Source organism: Dendrobates tinctorius, unplaced genomic scaffold, assembly GCF_039654945.1.
Source record: "Dendrobates tinctorius isolate UK_male_01 unplaced genomic scaffold, ASM3965494v1 ptg000177l, whole genome shotgun sequence".
NCBI lineage: Eukaryota > Metazoa > Chordata > Amphibia > Anura > Dendrobatidae > Dendrobates > Dendrobates tinctorius.
This window is the reverse complement of record NW_027361844.1, coordinates 240483-258619: the sequence shown is the minus strand read 5'-3', so window position 1 is coordinate 258619 and position 18137 is coordinate 240483. Positions and strand designations below refer to the sequence as shown.

Below are 18137 nucleotides of genomic sequence, written 5' to 3'. Positions count from 1 at the left end.
ACATTGGCAGAGCATTAGGTTTGTAGGACGTTAACTTTCACATGTTGGTCAGATATTATTCAATTTCACACCTTGGTCAGCCAACGTTTACTTTACACATTTCACTAATTTAATTAAATTGTGCTAATCTTAAACTGCTGTTCTCACATGAGAAAACCAAGACATTATGGTGTAAATTTAAGAGAATCTCAAAAATAAATGGGTTTCACATACTGTTGTACTAAAACGCAGAATAAAGGGATGCCTGAGTTTTTTTGCTGCGCTTTTGCACTTAGGCTGGGTTCACATTGCGCTAATGGCAATGCGCTGACGGTACCCGTTACATAGCAGCACTAACGCTATGTAACGGATGCGTTAGCGCAGCCATAGACCGCCATTATGTAGCGCATCGCTAACGCATGCCATCATCGGCATGCGTTAGCGATGTGACGTCATTCTGTGACGGACCCTCGGACGCGGTCTGCAGCGTTCAGGGGTCCGTCACCACTAGCGCAGATAGGGAAGCTGCGCTAGCGTGATCGCTAGACGTGATCACACTATGACAGTAGCGTTAATGCAGTCCGTCAACGCTATGCGTTGAACGGACTGCATTAATGCAATGTGAACCTAGCCTTACTCATTTCTTTCTGCGTTTTTTCACCCATAGAAAGTGACAGTGACATGCTGCAGTTTTCAAAAACACAGCAGTTTTCCAAATCAGTCAGGAAAAAAACAGTGTGTGTGCAGGACATTTCTGAAATCTCATAACTTTTGCTGGTACGTACAATCTACAAGGGATGGGTGCTGTCAGGGTAGAGGTGGTCGTGCAGCGGTTTGGATGAAAAAGGATTACAGCTGGTTGTATTCTTTTAGGAGGAGGTAGGTCTTCAGGTTCCATTTTGAAGGTTTCCATGGTAGGCGAGAGTCTTTTATGTTGTGGTACAGAGTTCCAGAGTTGGGAGGTTGCACAGGAAAAGTCTTGTATGCGATTGTGGGAAGAGGAGATAAGAGGGAAGTAGAGAAGGAGATCTTGTGAGGATCTGAGGTTGTGTTCGGGTAAGTACAGGGAGACTAGGTTACAGATGTATAGAGGAGACAGGTTCTGTATGGCTTTTTATGCCAAGGTTAGGGTTTTGAACTGAAGACTCTGAGTAATGGGGAGCTAGTGAAGGTGTTTACGGAGAGGAGATGCCTTGGAATAGCGGGGGGGGGGGGGACAGGTGGACTAGTTTGGCAGCAAAAGTTTAGGATAGATTGGAGCAGTGCAATAGTGTCAGAGGGGAGTGCACAAAGCAGAAGGTTGCAATAGTTGAGGCGGGAGAAGATGAGAGGGCATGCACAAGTGTTTTTGCAGAATCTTGGATGAGGAATGTGCAGATCCGGAAGATAGTTTTGAGTTGGAGTCAGCAGGAAGTGGAAAGAGCTTGGATGTGTGGTTTAAAGGAGAGATCAGAGTCAAGGGTTACCCCAAGGCAACGAGCTTGTGGGACTGGGGAGAGTGAGCAGCCATTGACTTTGATGGACAGGTCTGTTGGGGGGGTTGAGTGAGATGGTGGAAATATGATTAATTCAGTTTTATCCATGTTAAGTTTTAGAAATCTAGCAGAGAAGAAAGATGAAACGGCAGACAGACATTGTGGGGTTCTGGTTAGTAGGGAGACGATATCTGGTACATCTGTGCGTCATCAGCATACAGGTGATACTGAAAGCCGTGAGACTCTATGAGCTTTCCTAAGCCGAATGTCTAGATGGAGAAGAGCAGGGGTCCTACAACTGAACCTTGGGGGGCACCGACAGATAGTGGGCGAGATGAGGGGTTCGTGTGTGAGTGGGAGACGCTGAATGTCCGGTCTGCTAGGTATGAAGAGATCCAGGACAGGGACAAGTCTGTGATGCCAAGACATGAGAGAATCTGTAGTAAGAGCGAATGGTCCACTGTGTTGAAGGCAGAGGACAGGTCCTGGAGAAAGACAGAGTAGTGTTGTTTGGATTTGGCAAGTTAGTAGGTTATTGGTTACTTTAGTCAGGGCAGTTTCAGTGGAATGGTACGGTCGGAAGCCAGATTGTAAGCGGTCAAAGAGGGAGCATGAGGAGAGGTGGAAGGACAGTTCAAAATGGACATGTTGTTCCAGTAGTTTTGAGGCACAGGGGAAAAGTGATATAGGGCGATAGCTGTATAGAGAGTATGGGTCAAGGGAGGGCTTTTTGAGGATGGGTGTGATCGAGGCATGTTTGTAACATGAGGGGAAGACACCAGTTGTTAGTGACAGGTTGAAGAGATGAGTTAGGGTTGGAATGAAGACTGTGATGAGGTTTGGGATGATGTGGGATGCAATTGGATTAAGTTTACAATTGGTGAGATGTGATTTCGAGAGGGAAGAGGAAAGTTGATCTTCCGTAATGGCGGAGGAGGGTTGAGTAGTTATGAGGAAGGGGCAGTGGGGATTTTAGGTAAAAACTTTCTGATGTTGTCAATGTTCTGCTTGAAGAATGAGGCAGTCTTCAGCTGAGATAAGAGGAGAGGGAGAAGGTGCTGGGGGACAGAGAAGAGAATTAAGTGTTGAATAGCTGTTTAGGGTTGTGAGATGGGGAGGATATGAGAGATAAGTGTTTGTTTTGCTGCAGTGAGCATGGACTTAAAGGTAGTGATGAACTGTTTGAATGCTCTTTAGTCAGAATGTTGTGCAAGGGTTGCCTGTTGATTATTCAAACTTTTGGTATGTGTGATGGGGAGACTGATTCGAGAGATTGAACTGTTGTGTTATATAAAGTGGCATCACCATCTGCACTGTGTAAGGAACTTCTGTCTGCTTTCAGGAAATATGTAGTTGGGTAGGGGTGCACTTAGTTTTTAAAGCTGGTAATTTATTTTATAGGTTACCTTTTATAACCCCTTAAAACCAGAGTTTTGGCTTCCCCAGTTCTGTTACTAAAGATATATAATGTAAATCTATTCCTAAGGCCTCTTTCACACATCAGGTTTTCGGCTTCAGGCGCGATCCGGCGCTTTTGACTAAAACCGGATCCGTTGAAATGCAATGCCGGATCCGGTTTCCCCCCCATTGACTTGCATTAGAGCCGGATCGAGCCGGATGGCCATGCGTTTCATCCGATTTTCGCCGGATCCGGCAATGTGACGCGATCCGGCGTCTGGAAAAAACGGTGACTGTAACGTTTTTTGTATCCGTCGAAAAAGCCGGACACGCCGGATCCGGCGTGTCCGGCTTTTTCATACAATGAAAGCCTATGAGCGCCGCAATGCGGCGGATCCGGTTTCTTTGGTCTGAGCATGCTCAGTAGCTCTGCCCACAGGACATATATAAAAGCAAGACAATGGGACCCTCAGCCACACTCAACATGCCACCCAAGCCAAGAACCAGGAGCAGGAGAAGGCAGCAGACATCTGCAGCAGCAGCAGCACCATCAGCACCACCCCAAATGGAGCAGCATGCTGAACAACGGGAGGGGAGTCCAGCAGCAGATGAGAGACGGTAATTATCAAATCCCCCATTCCTCCAAACTAGGGCTATGGAATATCAAGATATTCATTGGCCCTTTGTTTCTCTTTATTCAACAGCCGCCCAATAGATGCAGCAGCAGCAGCAATGGCAGCAGCAGAAACACCACCCACAGCCATGGAGTCTGGCCATGAGGAAGACAGCACATCTTCTGGGAGCCCTCCCTCGCATCGTCAGCGTTTGATGGTAAGTTTTTATTTCCAAAATCCATCATCTCTGTAATATATGTGTATTCATTGCCTTTTATTTCAAAACAGGAATCACAAGATGAAGAGGAGCTCCCAGAAGAAGAAGGAAGGGGTGGACAGACACTTGGAGTGGGCTCACAATTGGTAAGTTTTTTGCATCAAACGCAGAAACACAACATCACACTACACACAACACATAGAAAACAATGTTCTGCAGACCACACACAGCAAACAAATGCCTACATCCAAAGACATAACATTTTTTGTTTTCTTCTCTAGTCTTCCCAATCTGGTGCTCGGCCAAGAGGTCCTCGCAGTGCCTCCCAGGGTCGTCGGCGACAGCAACGCGGCGGTCACCAGCGTGTAAGTATAAATATTTTTGCTTTGTTTTTTTTGCACTTTTTATTTCATTTCTTTTGTGGAGGCTAATTATGTTATTTTTGTCTTTTTCTTTAACAGCCTTCACAGCGTGCTCCCGACTCTGACGGTGAGGATGGAGGGATTGATGTGGACCGCCTCATCGATCTCGTCAGAGAAAGGGAGCCGCTCTGGAATATGGCTGACCGACGCCACGCTGACCTGATCGTTGCCCGACGACTCTGGGAGGAAATCTGTTCGCTCCTTGTGGACCGCTGGGAGGACCTCGAAGCTCGGGCCCTGATTAAAGAGCGTAAGTATATACAGTACCGGTTGCTTGATTTAAACCAGTGTTTCCCGAACTCCAGTCCTCGTGGTCCCCACGGATCATGTGTTCAGGATTTCTATTTACTTTGGAAATCCTGAAAACATGACCCCTGGGGACCATGAGGACTGGAGTTTGGGAAACACTGATGTTGTATACTAACCACTTTGTCCTTTCTCGTTTCAGGGGAGAGAATTGTGAAGCGGTGGCGGTCTGTGAGGGATCGTTTCAAGAAGGAGTTCAATAAAGAGATGCGGGCCCCGAGTGGATCTGGAGGACGCAGGAGCAAGTACAAGTACGCACGAGCCCTGTCGTTCCTCCGGGAGACAATGCTCACCAGAAGGTAAATTTTACACACCACATGTGACAAAAAAATGTTTAGATGTAACTTTTTTTTTTCAGCCAGGGCCATACCATGTCACTATTTTAATTGTTTTTTTTTCTCTTTATTCCACAGCACGGTGAGCAGCACTCGGGAGCCTGCACGATTGGACCCTTCTGAGGCGATCCCTGAGGAGACCGGCACCGAGGGACACTTCGACCGCCCCGGTACATCTGCACCTTCCCAGCCTTCCCACACATTCGACCCATCTGTCCCATCCACCAGCACAGGAGCATCGTGGCCGCCTACATTACATGAAGCTGCTGGTGAGGAGATCGCTTTCCCTTTACCCCACCCTTCTGCCCCTGCCACCTCTAGTACACCTGCGGGTACTGGGCGGCAGCGGCAGAGGGGTCAGGAAAAGACTTATGCGCCAGAGTTCTTGCATCTGAATGCATCTTTCCAGAACTGTCTAAAAGTCTTGTCAGAGCAAATCTCCGCAGGCTATCAGCAGATCAACTCCAGCATTCTGGAGGTGAAGACACTTCTGCAAACCATGCATTCAGAAGCAAGATCTTCGCCAAACCACACCTTTTTCAGGTCTGTTGTGGAGCGCATGGAAACGCTCTCTCCTGCCCAGCAGATGCATGTAATGCATTCATGCCACGCTCCTCTCCAGCAAGTTACCTCCCAACCTCCTCCTCCCACCACAGTAGTTCCTCCACCTGCACCCCCTCCAGCCACTTTCCATCCTCCCCCTCCTATTACATCTACACCCCCTCCAGCCACTTTCCATCCTCCCCCTCCTATTACATCTACACCCCCTCCAGCCACTTTCCATCCTCCCCCTCCTATTACATACCATCCACCTCCCCAGCACCATCCACCTCCCCAGCACCATCCACCTCCCCAGCACCAGCAACCTCCCCAGCACCATCCACCTCCCCAGCACCAGCAACCTCCCCAGCACCAGCAACCTCCCCAGCACCAGCAACCTCCCCAGTACCAGCAACCTCCCCAGTACCAGCAACCTCCCCAGTACCAGCAACCTCCCCAGTACCTGCAACCTCCCCAGTACCAGACATCTCCCCACTTCCAGCAACCTGCCCCGTACCAGACATCTCCCCACTTCCAGCAACCTGCCCCGTACCAGACATCTCCCCACTTCCAGCAACCTGCCCCGTACCAGACATCTCCCCACTTCCAGCAACCTGCCCCGTACCAAACTCCTTCCCCATACAACTTGCCATCAACATCATCTGCTCCTACAGTCCCTGCCCAACCCTCCACTCCACCACCCACCACCTCTTCTGCTTCCCACATGTCCACCCATTCTGTAGTTTTTTCCACACCTTCACCTCTAACTGTTCCTTCCCCACCACGATCCCAGTCCTCTCTCCACACTCCCAGTGTCGAAGTGTCCCGCAGCCCCTCCAGCAGTATTTCCACCACACACTACACAGATTTATAATGTGTGTATTTAAATAAAAATGACCAGTTTTATGGTTTCAAAGCTTTATTAAACAAGTTTATTAAAATTTTAAAAAAGTTTACTAAAAAAAACATTTTTCAATAAAAGTTAAATTATTTTACACTGGTTGTCTGTCATTTCTTTCTGCGGCGAAAAAGGTTAAATACAGGGTATTTAAAAGGTGAAATGGTATTCAAAACTAGGTATATAACTGTGGGTAAATTTTAGCTTTTTGCCACAGTTGTGTTCCTGGTTGTGTTTGAAGCAAAGTATTTCACCTAAAAAGTTGTGTTTATTGTTGGTGATTTCATAACAATGTACACAACTTTTGTTAAAAGGTGAAATACTTTGCATAAAACACAACCAGGTACACACCTGTGGCCTAAAGCTAAAAATAGAGACCATGACAAGATAGCCAACTTTGGTTGGCAAAGGTATATACTGTTGGTACAGAAGGTACACAAGTTTGGTTGGGCACAAATCTTTCACAGTCTGTCATCCTGCCAGTGTACTCTGCCTTGAGGTGACATAAAGTATAGTGCAAAATTGTCCCTCATTACTGAAACCGTCACAGAACTTCTAGTGGTAATGTCATGGTAATCTTGCAAGGTGGTTTCTTCAGAGGTGTCCTCAATGGAAATGGGTTCCTTGCAGATAACAAAATTGTGGAGTACCACGCACGCTTTGATCACCTCGTCCACAGTTTCTGTCTTGAGGTTGATCGCAGTCAATAGGACCCGCCATTTGGCTGTCAGAATACCAAAGGTACATTCAACCATTCTTCTTGCTCTTGTGAGGCGGTAATTAAAAATGCGTTTTGGTCTTGTCAATCCTCTGCTAGAGTACGGTTTCAAAAGGTGTTCTGACAGCTGGAAGGCTTCATCCCCTACACAGACAAATGGCATAGGTGGACCAGATGTTTGCGGCAGCGGTCTAGGTGGTGGGAACTGGAAGGTGTTTCCATACAGTTTACGCCCCATGGCAGACAGTTTGAAAACTTGAGAGTCATTGGAGCCATAGGCCCCAATATCAACCGCAATAAATTTGTATTCCGCGTCAGCGATGGCCATGAGGACAATTGAAAAATATTTCTTGTAATTGAAATATTCCGATCCCGATCCAGCTGGCTTTACAATGCGGATATGTTTCCCGTCCACAGCGCCCAAGCAGTTTGGAAACTGACATATCTGTTGAAACTTGTCAGCAATTTCAATCCACCTCTCTGTTGTGGGCTCTGGTAAAAACTCTTCAGCTAAGGAGTCCCACAGTGCACGGCATGTGTACTTCACTATTCCAGATATGGTGGAAATCCCGAGTCTGTACTGGAAATGCAGTGACGAAAGGGATTCTCCAGTTGCAAGAAATCTGTGGGGAATTAAAAAACAATAAATTAGTTTTAAATCGCAGCATTACATACCAAAACTGAGCTATAACACTTGGAGATACAAACTACCACCAACAAGATTGCAGTGAAAGTGTGCTCTGATGCGATCACATCCAATAAATGTGGCTTACCTTAAAGTCACCATCAGATGCTCTGCGGGTGAAACAGAGAAGTGGCAATAGGTGTCCGCTTTTCTTATGAGGTGTGCAATGCGCTCCACCAAGTAATCAAAATTCTCCATTTTCATCCTAACATATTCAAAAAATTTATCCGGGTTTCGTCGAAGGTCCATGCAGAGTGTAGAATAGACCCCACGCGTCATTCTCTTGGCTGTGATGGGGTGGATCCACAAACGTCGTCTACGATGCCTGATGCGCTGCTGTCTCGCTCTCTCCTTCTCCAGAACAATCACCCTCAAACGATTCGCCTCCGCTATAAAATCCGCCAAATTCTTCAAAATATTTCCAATGACAACATCCATCTTCGCCAGTAACTTGCTCTTCTCTCCAACCTGCACTTTCTCCTCTACAACCTGTCAAAGAAGGGCTGTAGGAACATGCTATATATAGTTTTCCAGTAGCCAATCCCGTTCGGAACGCCACAAGGGTCAATTTTAAAAACCGGATCCGGCGTAATCCGTCGAAAAACGGATAGAAAAACGGATGAGACGGATCCGGTTTTGTCTGTCAAGAAAAAGACGGATCCGGCAGAAAACCGGATCCGTCACATCCGGTTTTACTAAACATTTGCCGGATCCGGCGTTCCGGCACGACGCCGGATCGCGCCTGACGCCGAAAACCTGAAGTGTGAAAGTAGCCTTAGTGGTTTATTCAAACCATAGTGATTCGCTACCTGATGGTATTACTAATTTTCCAAGAAGATTCTTTTTAGAAGAAAAAAAAAAATTTCCTAAGGGGTTTGTGTGGACTCTGTACATGGTAAACATTTATTTCCAGGTCACCACCTGACAGCACACCTGGAGGACGTCCTTCTCATCCGTAGTGGGACAGGAAACCACGAGAGTTTAAAGGGCTCCTCCCCTTACCATCCCACAGTGTTTTTCCTATCCCATTGCGGATAGGAACGACGAGAGCAAGATCCAGCCGTTCCACGCAGAAGGTCAGGATCGGGGGGGCACAGCCTCTCCCTTCCTACCTGGAAGCTCTGCAGGCTGAAACCCGGCACAGGGTCCCTCAGCTCCTCCAGTGTAGTGCTGCTCCTGGAGTAGGGGTCGCTTCCTCCCGACGGAGGCTCTCGACCCCGGACGCCACTGCCACCACCGATGGAGGTACCGGGGCCGCCTCTACGGACACCACGCGCCCGCAAGCAGACCCCGGCAGAGGATCGCCGCACCTCTCCCCCGTCCCGGGCCTGGGACCAGAGCGCGCTACTTCCGCCCATACCAGGGACAGGGCGCGTGCGTCATTTTGGACAGGAGGGACTTCCGGGCCGGACGCACTTCTGGTCGCCCGGACGTCACTTCCGGTCGCGTCACAGAGCCCGGACGTCACTTCCGGCCGCGGCGTTCAAAACGACAGCCTGGCATTCAGGAAGGGCCGGCACCATCTCTGAGGGGGCAGACTTTGGCGGTGGAGCGGATCGGCAGCGTGGCAGGGAGAGCGGTGTGCTGGGCCCTGCAGTGTAAGAACCGGATACCACCTCCAGACCACTTACACGTTCTGGTGTCTCCGCAGGCGGCCACAGGGAACCTTATCTATTTAAAGATGGAGGACCAGGCGAAGACGGAGACAGGCACGGAGAGCCAGGGTCACGGGGGAACCTCCACCTCAGAAAGGAAGAAGAAGGAGAAGAAATATCCAGTCTGCTCTAAGAAGCTAAAGGACACATGGCAAAAAACCCTCTGCGACGCATGTACAAAGCGTATAATGGGGGAAGAACAGGCTACGCTCATGTCGAACATGAGGGCAATGATTAGAGAGGAAGTACAGGCCTCGGTATCCGGAGCCATGTCCCAAGTCCCGCAGACGAACCCTCAGGCATCCAGAAAGAGGCAGAGGGAGTCAGGCTCGTCTTCTGAGGACATCCTGTCCGAATCAGACGCAGAGGAGGATTTGGAGATCAGAGAGCACCCGGAGAGGGGAAGAAAGTACCTCTTTGCATCCGGCGATACGGACGAACTATTAGGGGCAGTCCGCCAGACTATGCAGATAGAGGAACCCCCGACTACCCTCTCAATACAAGATGAGATGTTCGGGGGGCTGCGCTCCCAGACCTCAATGGTCTTCCCAGTAAATGCCCATTTACGGGCCATGATATTGGATGAATGGGAGGAAGCAGAGAAAAAATTGTCTATTCCCCGAGACTTTAGGCTTCGCCTGCCGTTTGACCCAGAAGAGGTCAAGGTCTGGGAAGAGGTCCCTAAAATCAATATCCCAGTGGCAAGGGTATCAAAAAAGACAGCCATTCCGTTCGAGGACTCCTCAAGTTTAAAGGAGCCCCTAGATCGGAAGGCAGACGGGCTCTTGAAAAGAGCCTGGGAAAGTTCAGCGGCAGTCATAAAGACAAATATAGCCGCGACATCAGTTGCACGCTCCATGCATCTATGGATAGACGATTTAGAGGAGCATTTATCAGATAGAACTCCGAGGGAAACTATTCTAAAATCCCTTCCCTTGCTAAAATTAGCCACGGGGTTTTTGGCTGACGCCTCAGCAGAGTCCGTTAGATTTATGGCCAGAACCCAATCATTGTCCAACACAGCCAGAAGCTATCTGGCTTAAAAGTTGGTCGGGTGACATGCAGTCAAAGAATAAGCTGTGCTCAATTCCCTTCTCGGGAGGTAGAGTCTTCGGACCTGTGCTTGACGATATCTTAGAAAAGGCGTCAGATGAAAAAAAGGGGTTCCCTGAAGAAAAACGTAAAAGGTATCAGCCCTTTCGTAGACCCCGTTACAGCCAGAGAACGGACTACAGAGGGAAGGGGAAGTCAGGTCGATGGAGCTACCCCAAAGGGGGTGAGGGTAGAAATAGGAGCAGAGATACCATCTTCTCCGGCCCAGGGTCTAGCTCCCGGAAGAAATGACGCCACCAATGTAGGGGGGCGACTGCTCAGGTTCAGGAAAGAATGGCGAGAGGTTACCACCAGCCCCTGGGTACTGCAAGTAATTTCTCAGGGATACAAGATAGAATTCGATTCCCTACCCTCAAACAGGTTCCTAGTAACCAGCTCTCGACTTGGTCCGGCCTCCCCCATGTGGTTAGATATCCAGGACCTCCTAGAGATGGAGGCAATCATACCAGTTCCCACGCAAGAAGAGGGAAGGAGACACTACTCGAGCCTCTTCGCGATAAAAAAACCATCAGGGGAGACCAGGACCATAATAAATCTCAAACCCTTAAACAAGTGGGTATCATACAAACGCTTCAAGATGGAATCAATAAGATCCACGATTCCACTCCTGGGAGAAGCGGTGGTAATGTGCACGTTAGATCTAAAAAGCGCATATTACCATGTCCCCATCCATCCAGACCACCAAAAATACCTCAGGTTCGCGGTCAAGAAGGAGGGCAGGGTTCACCACTACCAGTTTCGCTGTCTCCCTTTGGCCTAGCATCAGCCCCAAGAGTTTTCACGAAGGTAATGGTAGAAGTCGTGGCCTACCTAAGAGCCCAAAACATCACGGTGGTCCCGTACTTAAACGACTTCCTGATCGTAGCAGACTCAGCAGCCCAGCTCAGAGTAGACTGTCAATCCTCAATCGCCACACTGCAAAGGTTGGGTTGGATAATAAACTGGTCAAAATCAGATCTTGTACCCAAGCCCAGAATAAAATTTTTAGGGGTCATGCTAGATTTGGAAAGAAGAATGTCCTATCTTCCAGAAGAAAAACAGACCAGCATACCAAAAAAGATCCGTCAGTTCTCAAAGAACCGGGTGTCGATCAGAGACGCAATGAGGATTCTGGGGCTGATGACTTCGTGTATCTCCTGTGTCAGGTGGAGTCAGTTCCACTCCCGCAGACTACAACAAGCAGTCCTAGCGTCCTGGGACAGAAGACAGGGCTCACTAGACAGGAAGATACAGTTAATTCCCCAGGTCAGAAGGTCGCTGCTGTGGTGGACCATCCCGAGAAACCTAAAAACCGGTGTCTCATGGATTCAGTCCCCAGAGATCGTAGTAACCACGGACGCAAGTCTATATGGCTGGGGAGGGCATATCGGAGGAGAGTACTATCAGGGGCGATGGAGTCGGGAGGACAGCAACAGGTCCTCCAACTTCAGAGAGCTACTGGCCGTCTGGAAGGTACTACTCGCTGCTTGGCCTCGGGTGAAAAACAAGCATGTCAAAATATTTTCGGACAATATCACGACAGTAGCCTTTCTCCGCCATCAGGGTGGACCGAAACACCCGGCACTACAGGGCTTGGTGGAGCAGATCTTCAGATGGGCGGAAAGAGGTCCTCTCTGTCTCAGCAGTACATCTGGAGGGCACCAGCAACCAGGTGGCAGACTTTCTCAGCAGAAGAAGAATAACTGCAACAGACTGGCAACTCAACGAAGAAGTGTTCAGCAGCCTGTGCGATCGCTGGGGACAACCAGAGGTAGATCTGTTTGCGGACAAGGGGAATGCAAAGGTCAAAGCCTTCTACTCCCTAAACCTGGCAGGAAACCCGATAGGGATAGATGCTCTATCGCAGTCCTGGAACAGGGGTCTACTGTACGCTTTCCCGCCTCTAGCTCTCATTCCAAGGGTCCTCAGGAAGATCTGCGAGGACAGAGCCAGGGTCATACTGGTGGTTCCCTATTGGCCAAAAAGAAGCTGGTTTCCTCTACTCAGATATCACGGGAAGATCCCATTCTTCTGCCGAAAAGAGAAGACCTTCTTCACCAGGGTCCGGTCTTCCACAAAAGGCCAGAAGCCCTCAAGCTATCAGCCTGGATCCTGAGCGGCAGGTCCTAAGAACAAAGGGTCTATCAGATGAAGTTATATCCACTCTACAAGCAAGTAGGAAGCCCGTAACGGCAGCGATATATAACAAAATTTGGAAAAAAATTTGCAGCTTTTGTGGAAAGGCGACAGTCGATACTGACCGACCCCAGATCCCGAAGATCCTTGACTTCTTACAGGCAGGGTTCAAGAAGGGCCTCAGACTCAGCACCCTGAGAGTGCAGACTTTGGCCTTAAGCGTGTTCTATGACACAACCCTATCGGCTCACCCCTGGATAGCCCGGTTTTCAAGGGCCGTGCAGAGACTTAAGCCCTTGACAAGAAGGACCGTTCCTCCTTGGGACCTTAACCTAGTCCTTAACGCGCTATGTAGACAGCCATACCAGCTAGGGGTAGAAATAACTATCGGTAACCTCTCTCTGAAGACAGCATTTTTAGTGGCAGTTACGTCAGCCAAAAGATTGGGGGAACTTCAGGCCCTATTGGTTCAAGATCCCTACTTACAAATATTCGACGACCGGTTAGTCCTAAAACTTGACCCGGCTTTTCTCCCCAAGGTGATCTCAGACTCGAACATGAATCAGGAGGTAGTGCTCCCCTCGTTTTGTCAGTTTCCTAAAAATAGCAAGGAGAGAGCTTACCATAACCTGGATGTCAGGGAAACAGTGCTCAGGTACCTGGACGCAACCAGGCCCTGGAGGCAGGATAGTAACCTCTTTGTCCAGTTTAGAGGCCCTAATAAGGGTAAAAAGGCATCAAAATCCACAATAGCAAGGTGGATTAAATCCGTTATTAGCACAACGTATAGAGCACAGGGTCAGAGCCCCCCGAGGAGTCTTAGAGCCCACTCAACTAGGGCCATGGCCACATCATGGGCAGAGAGGGGTGGAGCCTCGGCAGAACAAATCTGCAGAGCCGCATCTTGGGCCAGTCTCAGTACGTTCTCTAAACACTATAAGTTAGACGTGGCCTCCGCACAATTGGCATTTGGGAGAAAGGTACTCCACGCGGTAGTCAAACCCTAAGACCAATATTCTTTGGTACTACTCCAGGTGTGCTGTCAGGTGGTGACCTGGAAAACGGTAATTAGACCTACCGGTAATTGTGTTTCCAGGAATCCATCCTGACAGCACTATTAGTTCCCTCCCCGACAAACGCATCCATGCAATTGTGATGTAACATGTCTATGGAGAATGTTGGTTTAAATAAAATTTTTTGTTTGAATCCATCCAGAGGTGTTACTTTGTGAAATCACTGTGGGATGGTAAGGGGAGGAGCCCTTTAAACTCTCGTGGTTTCCTGTCCCACTACGGATGAGAAGGACGTCCTCCAGGTGTGCTGTCAGGATGGATTCCTGGAAACGCAATTACCGGTAGGTCTAATTACCGTTTTTTACCAGATGTAGTACATCTCCTTTTCTGCTTGCGTTACAATTTTTTGCTTTTTTATATTTGGGGGTTTCCTATGATTGTATTATTTTGTAGTTTTGATTCTATTTGTATTTGACAAGAGTGGTGTAATCCACAATGTGACCTGCTAGTCATACTCTGTAATGCTTGGATTTCCACAGTATGATAAAGCGTTACGTCAGACTTTAAATAGAATCTAATATCAGGTTTTTGCCACTTAATCTGACAGCAGAAGAATGTAAGTGCCAAACCAGATTTCAAAAATGTCACTAACTAACCTGCTTGCTGTAGTTTTGATAAAATTACTGTTTTATTAGCAGAAGATTATAGACTTGTAAACCTGCTCTGTATAACCACGCCCCCACCACTGATTGGCAGCTTTCTGCCTATGCACAGTGTACACACAAATCTGCCAATCATTGTTGTGGGCGGGGTTATACAAAGCTCAGGACTGCTAGATCTGCAGCAGAGAAAACGGATTTGATCAAAACTGCAGTAAGCAGCCCAGTAAGTGACACATTGCTAGAATCAGGGTGTCTATCTCTACATCATGCTGCTCTCAGATGGGGTAAACCTGGTAATAGATTAAGTGAAAAATTTATTGTAGTACAATGTGAACATCAGACATTTAATCATTTTTATGATACAATAATCAAGACATTTAGATAGAACATAATATATATTTATTGGAATACAACTTTAGAACACAAAAAACTGTAATAAATTGTAAATATGTAATACACTATGTAATATCGAGTACATACAGTGCCTACAAGTAGTATTCAACCCCCTGCAGATTTAGCAGGTTTGATAAGATGCAAATAAGTTAGAGCCTTCAAACTTCACACAAGAGCAGGATTTATTAACAGATGCATAAATCTTACAAACCAAAAAGATATGTTGCTCAGTTAAATGTTAAAAAATTTTAAACATAAAAGTGTGGGTCAATTATTATTCAACCCCTAGGTTTAATATTTTGTGGAATAACCCTTGTTTGCAATTACAGCTAATAATCGTCTTTTATAAGACCTGATCAGGCCGGCACAGGTCTCTGGAGTTATCTTGGCCCACTCCTCCATGCAGATCTTCTCCAAGTTATCTAGGTTCTTTGGGTGTCTCATGTGGACTTTAATCTTGAGCTCCTTCCACAAGTTTTCAATTGGGTTAAGGTCAGGAGACTGACTAGGCCACTGCAACACCTTTATTTTTTGCCTCTTGAACCAGGCCTTGGTTTTCTTGGCTGTGTGCTTTGGGTCATTGTCTTGTTGGAAGATGAAATGACGACCCATCTTAAGATCCTTGATGGAGGAGCGGAGGTTCTTGGCCAAAACCTCCAGGTAGACCGTGCTATCCATCTTCCCATGGATGCGGACCAGATGGCCAGGCCCCTTGGCTGAGAAACAGCCCCACAGCATGATGCTGCCACCACGCTGCTTGACTGTAGGGATGGTATTCTTGGGGTCGTATGCAGTGCCATCCAGTCTCCAAACGTCACGTGTGTGGTTGGCACCAAAGATCTCGATCTTGGTCTCATCAGACCAGAGAACCTTGAACCAGTCTGTCTCAGAGTCCTCCAAGTGATCATGAGCAAACTGTAGACGAGCCTTGACATGACGCTTTGAAAGTAAAGGTACCTTACGGGCTCGTCTGGAACGGAGACCATTGCGGTGGAGTACGTTACTTATGGCATTGACTGAAACCAATGTCCCCACTGCCATGAGATCTTCCCGGAGCTCCTTCCTTGTTGTCCTTGGGTTAGCCTTGACTCTTCGGCCAAGCCTGGCCTCGGCACGGGAGGAAACTTTCAAAGGCTGTCCAGGCCGTGGAAGGCTAACAGTAGTTCCATAAGCCTTCCACTTCCGGATGATGCTCCCAACAGTGGAGACAGGTAGGCCCAACTCCTTGGAAAGGGTTTTGTACCCCTTGCCAGCCTTGTGACCCTCCACGATCTTGTCTCTGATGGCCTTGGAATGCTCCTTTGTCTTTCCCATGTTGACCATGTATGAGTGCTGTTCACAAGTTTGGGGAGGGTCTTAAATAGTCAGAAAAGGCTGGAAAAAGAGATAATTAATCCAAACATGTGAAGCTCATTGTTCTTTGTGCCTGAAATACTTCTTAATACTTTAGGGGAACCAAACAGAATTCTGGTGGTTTGAGGGGTTGAATAATAAATGACCCTCTAAATAAACTTTTCACAATTTAAAAAAAAATTAAACAAAGAAATAACATTCTTTTTTGCTGCAGTGCATTTCACACTTCCAGGCTGATCTGTACAGTCCAAATGTCACAATGCCAAGTTAATTCCGAATGTGTAAACCTGCTAAATCTGCAGGGGGTTGAATACTACTTGTAGGCACTGTATATATATAGTGTATATATATATATATATATATAATACTATGTAATAAACTATGTAAGTGGCAAAAAACAGTTTTCAACAAAAACGTACTAAATAACATTTGTGCAGTCTATGAATTTGTTCTAAGAAATAGAATTGCCTCCATCAGATCCTCCTTCATAGATGACCTAAAATCTGACCTATTAATTTTAAGGCCAGAGAACAACCTCTCTACACTAACTTGGGTTGGAGGCAAAGCCGTAACCACATGGGCAACATCTCTAACAATTTCCAAGTATAAATTGCCTCATGCACAGTCAGTTTTGATGAACGGTTGAATTTTTCTTTTTCTTTGAGAGCAAGTGAAACATTATGCTGAAATATGGTCAATCTGCTTGCTATAGGAGACGGAGTGAAATCTTTTTCCTTGCAGCAACGCTTTGCCTGCTCCATATCATCCAAATACTTGTCAAAGTCAAACTCCTCATCTGATGAGGATGAAGATATGGCAGCAGTAGCACTGTCAGGACCCAAGTACTCTTGCGCCAGGCAGTCCTCCTGTAGGCCACTCATCCTAACTGCTACCTCAGTCAGAGCTTCTTTTCCTTTAGTAAGCTGTTGATCATCAAGCAATATACAATGACTTGGGTCCACATAAATAGCTGCCAGAAAAATTTTATTTTCCAATAGCTGTGTCTCTCTCCGTTTCATTGAAGCAGAAATGCCATCTGCGATTAAATCTCCTCTTTGGGACAGGCAAAATAGCAAGTTCTTCCACTCCCTTATGAAAATGCCAGGAGTTAAAACCTCAGCTTGTAATTTTTTAGTCACGGTAAATAGGTGATTAAGCAATTCCTTCAATTCAGCCACCTGTGTCCATTGACCTTCATTTAGGGTTACCTGAGGGTTCGCCATATCTATAAAAAACGGTTTTAGCCAGGATCAAAACTGGGGGGGGCAGAACCTCATACTGTTCCGCAGAATCTCATACTGTTCCGCAGAATCTCATACTGCACACCTCAGCTGCTGCAGAACCTTATACTGCACATCCCTACACTTGAAAATAAAGCCTGCACCTTAAGATGTGGTGAATGCAGTCTATTTATTCCAACTATCAATTGATGTTGATGCGTTACTGAAGACGAGCAATGCCTGTCCTGCGCGTCCTTTTGGGCAGCTATGAGGTGTACCTGACTGGTGCTAAAATAAAAAGGAGTGTTAGTCTGTGTGCTACCCGGCTTTCATTCTTTTTGGTATAGATAAGATATGGATAGACAGATATGGATAAATGGATAGATAGAGCAGATTTCTAATCTGCTTTTGCTATTGAAAACATTATCTATGAGCTCAAAAACCTTTCAGGTGATGCGGTTTTTTAAAAAGCTGATCTGCATTTGCAGCTGAAAAACGTATCCTCAAAAAAACGCAGCAAAAACACTGTGTGTGAATGGAGCCTTAGATCAGGAATAGAACAGCCATTTATAGGACGTTTCATAACTTTCCCAAATTCCTATGAAAATATATTCAGCACATTCTGCATTGAACTACTGTACCCAATTTATTATTTATTTTAGGAGTCGGAGTCGGACCATTTTATTCCGACTCCACCAAAATGAGCTCCGACTCCAACTCCACAGCCCTGACTATAACAGGCCTACTTTTACATTTAAAAGAAAACTCTTTCATGTAGCAGCAGAACTTTTTATGATAACATGTTTTGTTGAGAACACATGGAGAGACGGTACATTTATTACATGATTAAACTATAATATATTTTTTCCAGGGTGGTTTATCCGGTGATCTTTCTGGTAAACCTATCCAAATCCTGTATGGACACACCGATGAAATAACCAGTATTGGCATCAGCACTGAGCTGGACATGGCCGTCTCCGGAGCTAGGGTAAGATATTTTTCTGCAAGCAGCATAAACTAAAAAAG

At 46.9% G+C, this 18137-nt stretch overlaps 1 protein-coding gene across 3 annotated transcripts in view; it reads left to right on the top strand.

The window, feature by feature from the left end:
• Positions 1 to 18137, top strand: part of NBEAL1 (neurobeachin like 1) — a 363036-nt gene that overhangs the window by 332802 nt on the left and 12097 nt on the right. For all 3 annotated transcript variants that reach the window (XM_073551440.1, XM_073551438.1, XM_073551439.1), the window contains one exon: positions 17983 to 18099. In XM_073551440.1, coding sequence (XP_073407541.1) covers positions 17983 to 18099 — 117 coding nt within the window. The remainder of the gene's footprint in view (positions 1 to 17982; positions 18100 to 18137) is intronic.